Below are 10,830 nucleotides of genomic sequence, written 5' to 3'. Positions count from 1 at the left end.
TCAGTGCCCAGGACATGGTTATAGCAAGCACCTGCCTACACGTATGTTTAGGAAACCACCCCAGAGTACGGATCCACAGTATCACAACACATGGATGCCTTCTGAAGGTACTAATGCTTTTCTCTCGATTCATCATGGCCCTTTGCTTATCGCCCCACTCTTCCAGAATAGATATTTTTGTGATCATCCTATTTGTATAGGGCCAACATTCCTTCATGTATAAAATATTTATAACGCTTTAAAAAAGAGACGCTTTTGGCGCTGGCCAAAATACAAAGATAATATATTTATGGTGTCTATAGAGGTTTGGAAAGGCATATAATGACCATGTTGTGTTTGTATAAAATAACTAATTACGTTTGGAAAATATTTCTAGTGACAAGGGTGCAGAGGACAAACCTTGGTCCAGTAGGGAAGATATTTGTCCACCTTTGATGAAGTTAATAAAACAGACTGATTTACTGTACCACTGGTCTGAGCGTCTGAGCAAAATTGACAATAGAAATAATTCCAGACCAGCCACCCAATTATGAGACTCAATAGATACAATGAACACAGTGGTAGAGATTTGGTATGCCTCTAAAAAGCCATTCTTATGCAGAGAGAGGGGCTTGCACTCGGTCTACTGAACCCGCACTCATCCCCTATTTCATGAAATGATTTCATTAAATTTACCAAATTCATAGAAGTGTTTAGAGGGTTTTATTGATTATATGGCTTTTTTCTAAATGCCATGTTTATGGAACTCGTATTCAGTTTTTTTCATAGCTTTCTTGTATTTCTTGAATATAGCATAGCGCCCCGAGAGAAGTCGACTTCGTTACAGGTTCTACATAAAAATTTACCAAACTTCCTCTCTCTGACGATATAAGCACTTTTCTCAAAATAAAAGGCCTGTTGGAAAGAAAACTCACACATATATAGAGAAACTCAATTAAAGATTTATAAATTATAAATATAAAGATATACTCTTCGATTCTTCCATTGGAAGAAGCATTGCTCACAACTTGAACCAGTTAGTGCACAGGGAGCCATGGAGCCCTGAATAGCCTCAAACGTGTCAAGTCTTCCGAATTCCACGTCGATCAAAACATTCCCCACAAGGTGCAAAGGGGGACTTTCCAGTCCTACGTCAGTTTCTCTGGATTTGCCTTTCCAGTTAGTCACATGTCCAAGGCAGTGCAAGAAAGCATAATGCAGGCAAGAGGAATGAGGAAGAGCAGAACTGTCTGTACGGGAGCACTTTTGGAATACAGCTCGATGAATGCAGCCTCCTCCTCCTCCGTCGATTCTGGAAAAGACAAGAAAGGGTCAGAGTCACCATCTTCCTTTCTAATTTCACAGTCACCTCAGAAATCATGACAACTCTGCACCCGCAGAAAATGCTCGGCTTAGTGTTGTCCATTTAGCCACATCGAGATATAGAAACACATTATTTTTTTTGTGTGAAACAGACAAGCAAGTTTGCAAGCAATGCTCAAAGAGAGTCCATGCTGATAACTTTCAGGGTGAGTAGCAACATACCCAGGCCATAAAGCCAAGCCCACAGCCTATACTGAATAAACGTGGATGCAAATCCTATGCACAAAATGATACAGTGTAGAACATTTCATTAGAAACATTTATCCCTTTTTGTTACAAATGATCTCCCTTGTGGTGTAGAAGTTATTGATCTTTTTAACCATTGATCATGAATGGAGGTGTAGCTAGCAGCCATCGCGAGCAGTTCAGCTCATGAGAGGATTTTACCAAACAACCGATCATATTCAGAAATCATTCCAACGCCTGGGAAAATATGGCTGATTTTGACAAACACTTTCTCACAATATCCCTCTGCAGGGCCTCCTATTGCTCAGAGAATCTGACAGAGAGTACCATGACTGCATGTGTTTGAATCTACTGGAGAGTACTGTGACTGCATGTGCTTCAATCTACCGGAAAGTACAGTGACTGCATGTGCTTGAATCTGACGGAGAGTACCGTGACTGCATGTGCTTGAATCTGACAGAGAGTACCGTGACTGCATGTGCTTGAATCTGCCGGAGAGTACCGTGACTGCATGTGCTTGAATCTGCCGGAGAGTACCGTGACTGCATTAGCTTCCATGGCTGGAGCTTGTTCCACTGAATTTTGTGGCCCTGCTATTTTCAAAGTCTGTATCTTCGGGACCGTATTTGAAATATGTGAATTGTTCTGAATATGCTACTTATTTTGTGTGGCAGTATTATAATGCATCAAAAGATAGCATGTTAAAGGGTAGAAGTAAAAAATTATTAGCACAGGAAAAATGAGAAGTTTGAAAATTAAGAATAAAAATAACTCCGTTTAAAAATAACTAAACAAAGTGAAGATCTAAAGAGATTCGCTGACTTTAAAATGTAATACAAAAATCATAAAATAGAACGCAAAAAAAGAAAAAACACTTCTGGTAAGGATGTGAGGAGGGTGGGCCAGTATACCTAGGGCCCTGCTTGGGGGTAGCACAGACCTAGGGCAGGCTATACTCTACAGGAGAGGTGGGATCTGGTGTAGAAACAACAATAGTGCATGGGTGCCAAAATAATAGAAGGTAGCCAGAGTGCTATAAAAATAGGATATTTAATTAAACTAACAAAATTGCACACAGCTTATAAAAACACTACTGGCCCACTCCGGTAAACGGAAAAAAACGGGAGACAGCAGACTTTAAAATAAAGGGACACTGTGGGTTTGTAGAGAGGGCTCGGTCCAAGAATTCAGCAGCATAATGTTAAAGGTATTGAATAGGCAGTGAAGGGGGCATACAAATCAGTAGGGTCCTTCAAAGTGGACCAGGGAGGGCAGGACCACTATAACCTTTAGTTCTTGTCTTTCAGGGCTAAAACAGTCCCAGTCCAAGCTTCTAGGTGCTTTCTGCAGTCAAGTCAGTCGAGTTGTACAATCCCAATTGCAAGTCAGTGTCAAGATAAGTTCAAGAAGAGGCTTCCAGTGAAACAAGTCAGTGCTCGAGACAGGTCAAGTTGAGGGCTTTCAACAGGTCTGGTCTGCTTTTGAGTCATGTCGTGATGATACTTCTGTTGGATCGGGTCAGCAATCAAGGCGTGATGAGTCAGGGTCTTCCACGGAGTCGAGCAGGCATTGGAGTTGAGATGGTTTGCAGGGTAGGCACTGGCATTTGAAGTTCTTGGAGTGCTAAAGGCAGCACCAAAGATCCTGTAGCAGCTCAAAGTGTGTTGAGCACAGTCGATACAGCTCAAAAAACATCTGGAGGTGGTAAACAGGCATTGGGCTGCTTCCTTGGCATGGCACTTGCTGGCAGCACCCAGTCCAAGGTGCCAGGGGCAAGGTGAGTCCTTTTGTCTGCTCATCCCAAACAGAAAGCTTTGTAGAGCTCACTTGCAGGGTTCTGTCACCTGCAGTGAGCAGGTCCTCTGTTTAAGTGCCTAATTTTCAGTCAGCTTTGTCCAACCAGCTGGTCGTTACAAATAGGCCATGGGAATGCTTAGGATAAGAGCTTGCCAAATCCTTGAAGCTCTCTGTCTTAACCACTCTCTGAAAGGACTTTGGATCAGACAGTACTGCCAACAGAGTACTAGGTAAATTCTTCTTCAAGAGAAACAGGTGCAGAAGATGAATCAACCAAGGGAAGTGCCCCCCCTACATCGGCAAAATCTAATAGCAGATTGATTGGTCTACAGCCTGTTGCTAAGGGTTCATTTCTGGCAGCTGTAACAATTATCCCTTGCGGTCTCAATTCATACCCAGACTGCCGGGTCTGCAAGGAGTGGGGAGGGGATAGAAAGTCTGGGAGTCATAGCAAAATGCACGAAGATGAGACCCCTCTGTGGACTGAAGCTCACTCCCGGACGATTCTAATTCTGCCCCCTTCCCCTGTCTGCAGACATGAAAATGTCTCCAGTAATCAGCACCCAGGTGTGAGGTGGCCATTGTAAAAATAAATATTGCTTTGCATGCTATGTTACATGTATAATTATGATTTATTTGCATTGCCTATTTATAATGCTTCATTTTTAGTGCAATGTATTTATTAAACCTGTGATATTTTTTATGTAAAACCTTTGAAAGTGCTGCAACTTTACAATGGAAAGGAAAGGAGCTTGACACATGATATCGTCAGGCCCGGCCTTAAGGGGGGGCGAGCCGGCGACCGCCTGGGGCGCCACGCCCCCCAGGGCGCCATTAGCCCCCACCGTGCCAGCTCGGGGGAGTCTTTCAAGGGCTCCCCCAAGCTGGCGTAGTGGGAGAAGGCATGCTGTTGGATGCGCCCACGGCAGCCGCTGCATTTGGTGACAGTGGGGTGCTCAGAACCCCATTGTTATTGGGTGCGCCCCTCCACCGCCGGCTCTTTTGTTAGCAAAAGGTGCCATTAGCCCCCAACCGCGCCAGCTCGGGGAGACTTTCAAGGGCTCCCCTGAGCTGGCGTGTTGGCAGAGTCATGACAGGCGCCTCATTGTTGAACGCGGCCACGGCGGCGGAGCACATTTAGCAATAGGATGCTAATGCACCCTATTCATATCATTACCTCCTCGCCTTGGCGTATCCTGGCCCCGCCCCCTGTTGACCAGGGGCGCGCAGGGGAAGGGAGGGTGCCAATTCACCCAGGGTGCTGCTGCTTCTAAGGCCGGCCCTGGATATCGTGTAATGTGGTGTAATGGGGTAAAGAGTTGGTATTGCTTTAATTGCTGGGTCATAATTCCAATAGATATCTTTAGAGATCGAATGCAAGCTCTTACCTGGAAATATTTGAAAAGAAAATCCCCATCTAAACCTACTTAAAAAGCAAAAGGGCCTAATTTCACAAAAAGTGGTAGATGCATTCAGGGCACCACCACATGTGTTGTTGGGTCCCCTGCATGCAATTCCTCACATTCACAAAACAGAGTGGAAAATGAAAGAGGAAAACAGTGAAAACGCCTTAGCTCTTTGATTTTACTCTGCTTTTGTGAAAGATGAAAATGTCACCTGCAAATGACACTTTGCCGACGATTCCTATGGAATCCGCCTGCTTTAAGCAGGAGCTAAATGCAGATGGAGTCCATAGGAATCCACTTGCGTTACAGAACCTGGTTGCATGAAAGAGTCATGTAGGCATGAAACAAGATGCTTTTGCAGGTGGAGCAGGAATGAGAAGGAAACGCATGTCCCCTCCTGCCTCCCACTCCTGTTGCAAAAGGTTTTTAAAATGCGGTCAAACAAGCGTCGAGAATGGCACAGGCCTTTTAGGTTTTTTAAGATTACCCCCCAGCATGTTTTTACTTTGTAAATGCCCAACTAAGCATTTGCTATCGGCCTCTCGCACTTGGGAAGTATTTAAAATATCGCACATAATGCAATTATCGAGTGGATGTGACGCAGCAGGAAAGTTCGTTTGTTTGGTCCTTGATGCAACATGTCTGCAATAGAGCGCGTGCGTTTTTTTCTCTCCAGATCATTTTCCCAATGTGAGCTACTATTCAAAAATGAACCCCTCTGCCATGCAAACTAGATCTTCTGGCAAAGATAACACCGCACCCCTGGGCCCTCATCCTCAAACATCCACATACAAAGGGTCGCCGCTTTCGTTGTTCAGGCAAATGGGCGCCCCAGGCTGCAATAATGGGATCAGCCGGGCAACAGTGCGTATTAGTGGGTATGGAATATGCTAGTCCGCTTCAATGCGTATTCATGTTTGACATAAAACATACATACTTTCCCTCTAAAGAGAGTGCAGCCACCTTTCTGGCTCCGTCGCCTTTGGAAGCACCTCGGGGACTTGCCAGTCGCACTAAGAGGCTATGGTTTGCCCCGGTGTTTATATAAGGACCAACTGATAACACGTATCACCCTCACAGACACTAACCAGGGCCCGATCGGGAGTTAATGCACCCATCTGTCAAATGCTCAAGTCAAGTGACATTGCAATTGATAACGTTTGATGCTGGCAAATAAAGCGATGAAAAATAAACACATTTAAAAATGTCATGGAAATAAAGGGAAAAGGTTAGGAAACTAGGAAATAAAAAGTGTAAAAAAGAAATAGCTAAACAAAACATATCTCCTGGTGAAAACTGCAATGGCAACGGCCAGCGATGCTACAGGGGTCCTGAGCCAGCAAAAAGCTGTACAGCACAAAGCAGGGCTGCAGGAGCCAAGGACGCCGTGGAGGTGATGTGACAAGACCCCCATTTCAAAAACGGGGCAGCATATCTAAAGGGATCACATTTGAAGGGAAACATGGCCCCCATGCAGTAAAGGAGTTAATGTATTCCCAATGCCAATACTTTATAATGGGTTGAGTTCCTCTTTAAATCCACTATGAAGCAGGGACGTGACAGGCAGTGATAGACACAATGTGTCTGTAAAGGGGGCATTATTTCATAAAGTAATATGATGCGCCTCTGCTACAGTGAACGCCTTCTGACCCCTGCATGGGCGAGTCCTTTCAGAATCTGGCCTGTGTGGTCAGTCCCCTCTCTACGTCCAGTGAATCATCAGTGCTTGCCGACTTACTGGCTATTCTTTGCCAAAGTCCCCCTCTGCATCAACTTTTCCCTTTTTTAATTTTTCTGCCAACAAGCAACCCTTTCTCTCTGCCCCGGCCAAATCCTGCAAACCTATATGGAGAATGTGTCCTCTCCCGCTAACCTGCATGTCAATGGGAACCAGTATGCGTGACAGTACAGGATAGGGAGGATAGCCTCGGGCGGATAGCTCAGCGGCAATGTGCTCGCCTTGGAAGCAAGACGACACGGAGCTACACAGGTTCGATCTCCGGGTCCACGCTTAGAAACCTCTGGGTATTAAGCGCGTTATAAATAACCTATCTTATCATTTCATAGGACTGATTCAGACTCGATCTCATGGTTGGTGGCGAATCGCTGTCACAATGCGACGCAAGACAGAGCCTGCACATTTCAAACAATTGTGTGTGTACCAAGCACACTACCACCTAAACACCTCTTGCCGGGAGTCCGCTAATTTCTCACTGGTCCCGCGCTCCGTTTTGAACCCACACACAGCCAGTGATTTACCCTTGCAAGGTACACCGTCTGCCACCTTACACCATAGCTCCTGATCACAGCCTTTTGGGAACACTTCCGGAGAGCCTTTAGACTGTCTCTTGAATGTTGTAATTATTATGCCATTTTGAATGCAACGTTTGCTAGGTGTCACACTGTGGTCCACACGAAACCTCGCGAGGTGCGCCAACGCACTACCGGATGCATGATAATCAGTCTGAGGCCTCAACCTTGACAGTCAAATGCTTTGCAAATACCAAGTAGCATATAATACCTGTTAAGTTGGTTTCTTGGCTAACAGACCACACAACAAGAAGCAATTACACCCAAGCCACAGGCCAGTACTGCCCGGACACGATTCCCTTTTCCCTGGTTCTGATGCGCACCATAATCCTCCCTGAAACGGTTACCATTACACGTACCCTCCTTTATGAGATCAACATTATCCAGTTATAGTGGATGTTCCTTGGTGCCATAAGACCACGTCCACTGACAGTTCCGGCTGCATCAGGGTGTGTAGCAGCCATATGAGTATCCAGGTGCCCCCACTGATCCCGCAAAGGCATGGACGCTAGGAGGGAACCAACTGATAGGAGATGCCCTCCCCGAATAACAATGAACCCCACAAAAGGAATCTAGAAATAGCTCCAGGGTGAGGACTTTTCATAGACTCCCCCTACCATCAGCCAGTCACAACCCAATATCCATCAGTGACCTCTTTATTGGCATGAAGCCATATCCCGCCTACACATTCTTTTATTGTAATTGATATTTTCCCTATGTTACCTTAGTTGGATAGGCTTCCCTCCTTGAAGTGTATGCCAACGGGTAATTTGCTCACAGTAGTACTTTTTTTTATGGCCATGCCCTCCTGGCATGGCTATTTCATGGGTAGTCGGTAGGCTCAGCACAGCGGATAAACATAATTGCCCATCGAAATAACAACTGAGGTTTGCGTTATGCCGTAACATCTGGTACAAAGCGAATACCATGGCTTAATCCACCTGATATGTTTTTCCTGATCCGGACTTGAGCCGTCATTTGTGAATCCAACTACGCTCCCGAAAAGAGTCAAATCACTTCTTAAGGGCCTGTATTTTGATCATTAAAAAAAGCCTTGCACGAGTTATACAAGACCAGGAATGGGGAGGGAACTTATTTTCACATTATATCGAATTAGATCAGAGTCCGCAGACTTTTAACCAAGATACGTCCCCGAGAACTAATGATAGCAGCTCAATCTAGCCGGGTAAAAAAAATACATAATAATGTTTTGCTTATGCGAGTAGATGTCAGTACAGACTGAAATGCACCCTTAATTTTTGTATGCACAGTATTTGGATAGTGTTTCTTACTGATGCCAAAAGGTATTAGTGCAGTGGTGTTCAACCTTTTTAGGTTGAACACCCTTTTTTGAGTAAAAATATTCATGCCACCCCCCCACCCCTGAAGTAAAAATATTCTTGCATGCCCCACTCAGATGCCATTACCTGCTTTTAGTTTCTCACAAAATTCAATTAACATACTTCCTTTTTGAAGAGCCTCCCAGCACTTCCCCCGACCCGCCGGACATCCTTCACACCCGAATAGGGTCTAGAGCTACATGAGCTGTCCAGACAAATTTAGTTGCACTATCTTGAACTATTTAGCATTCGAGCTAAGAATCCCTTAAATAAGGCAATCACATATTAACCATCATTATGATTGTGCCAGGTGCCAATAAATATGAGTGCAATATTATTCACATCATTTATCATGCATATAATCTGTACAACAGGTCACTTTATAATACCAGCATTGCAACCAAAATCACATTGATACAAACATTTCAGATGACACATCCCGTAAGCACATCAGCCGTATACATCCAGGAATAGTCTCCATAAAACATTGAATTGGTCAGACTCCCCTTTGTGTTTGAAAATGGCCCTCTCATAGGTGGACAAGATCAACAATCCCTCCACCCAATCATCAGTACAGAAGGAATTGGAGGAGTTGCATGCAGCTAGGATCATCCTTTTCGCAAGCATGCAGCTCTGTAGCAGCCAAACTTTCTTTGAAAATGACAGATTCGCTAATAGAGTGATATCCCCAAGATTCAAAAGGGAAGACCTTCTAGGAATTGTACACCCCAACACAAGGCTCATCCTCTCACAGACCCCTTCACAAAGGTCTCTGGTCTTGCTGCAAAACCAAAGTAAGTGGCTCAACGTACCCCTTGCCTGATTACATTTCCGGCACTGGTCACTCTCTGAAAGGGGTCTATTAAACATGTGTCCCGATGTCCAATATGCCCTAAAAAGTAATTTAGTCTGAGAGGTCGACAGACACCAATCCATGCTTGTCAAGCAGACATTGTTACAGCACCTCTGTCAGCATCCAGGGCTAATCACCTCACCCAGTTCACCGGCCAAGACATTAGCAAGTTCAGAATCCCCTTTGTGGTTGGACACAAGGACATTGTATAAGGTGAGAAAAGATTAGTGGATAATAGGCAATGCGCCTCCCCCTCATTTTGAGGGTCTGTAATGAGTGAGTGTGGCCCAGTGACCATGCCTAGCAGCAGAACCCAGCAATGACCGAAATTCTAGTCAGTCAGTAAGTAGACTATTAGGTATGAGTTTGTTGGTTTGCTTGCCCCTAGCTTTTGAATTAAAGTAGACAGATCTACACATAAGATTTCAATTGCATTATTTTATTGATTCTAATCCAAGAAGACGTTGGAATTTATCACAGTTTATACGTTGTTACAAATTATCATATTTTACAAATAGCTACAAGTGTCCAGTGTCACAAATACACAAGGTTTACAAAGCGCCAACATACTGCATTTGAAGGCACGTGCAATTGTTTTGCCCTTTCCCGGGCTTTCTCAAGGCACAATTACAATATTGGTGTGCGTGTTACACCCGATCAGAACACAGCAGGGAAGTGGCAGGAAGGAGGTAAAATTAGTCCTCAACCTATCTAATAAAGTCTTGGACCACACTGACATGAAAGGACTAAACAAGGAATTTTTGTTTGCCTCAGATGTCAAAAAGGATTATGGTAATCTACAGATTAACACATTCAAATTCACACGCAGATTAAAACTAAAGAAATTCTTCCACACCCTGGAGCCACCCAGAGAAGATGATGCACTAGAAAACTCAAGAAGTGCACTCACTATAAAAAAAAAACTTGACACTAGAGCCCTACTATCCTTGGTAACAAAACTTAGAGATACTGCAACAGAATATATTTGGGGCAACCTTAATATCAGATACAACGTATGCTGGTACTCCAAAATTCAGCAGCAAGATTGGCGCTAAATGCGCCCCGTTTGACCCCCTCTGCAGCTCTTCTGCACCACCTCCATTGGCTCCCGATGGCCTCCAGTATTGAGATTAAGGTGCTCCGTGTCACTCACCGGGTTTTACACAATACAGGCCCAGAGTTTTTGAAAAATAAGATAGAGCACTATTATCCAACTAGGCAGCTGTGCTCTGCTTCTCAATCACTTCTTAAAATACCCAGGCACCAGCGGACACGGCTGGGAGGGCGCTCCTTTTCAGTTATGGTTGCTATGCTATGGAATTCGCTTCCTTTGTCAGATCAATGCAGGAGTACCTTCCCTTCCCCAAGGTGCTTAAAAACCATTTGTTCTAACCTTCTCAGTGAGTAGTGTTTTGTAAAGAGCTTTCTAATTTTGTCTGTACTGCCGATACCAGCGCCTAAGCGCTTTCGGGCCTTAGTTTGCACTTTATACGCCTTAAACCTATAAATATCAGCGGCAGACCGGGTAGACCAGCTGGGTATACATAGCAGAGTTTTAAGGGAAAGCCAACTAAAA

At 44.5% G+C, this 10,830-nt stretch overlaps 1 protein-coding gene across 1 annotated transcript in view; it reads right to left on the bottom strand.

Annotated features, from left to right (window-relative positions):
- Positions 1-1,036: 1,036 nt before the first annotated feature.
- Positions 1,037-10,830, bottom strand: part of LOC138510189 (cryptic protein-like) — a 32,131-nt gene continuing 22,337 nt past the window's right edge. The window contains exon 6 of the mRNA XM_069625673.1: positions 1,037-1,291. Within this exon, the coding sequence (XP_069481774.1) occupies positions 1,164-1,291 (128 nt within the window). The 3' untranslated portion in view covers positions 1,037-1,163. The remainder of the gene's footprint in view (positions 1,292-10,830) is intronic.

This window comes from Ambystoma mexicanum, chromosome 6p, assembly GCF_040938575.1.
Source record: "Ambystoma mexicanum isolate Mex_15411 chromosome 6p, UKY_AmexF1_1, whole genome shotgun sequence".
Classification (NCBI taxonomy): domain Eukaryota; kingdom Metazoa; phylum Chordata; class Amphibia; order Caudata; family Ambystomatidae; genus Ambystoma; species Ambystoma mexicanum.
Note: the sequence above shows the minus strand (reverse complement) of the source record. Positions and strands in the feature narration are given on the sequence as shown.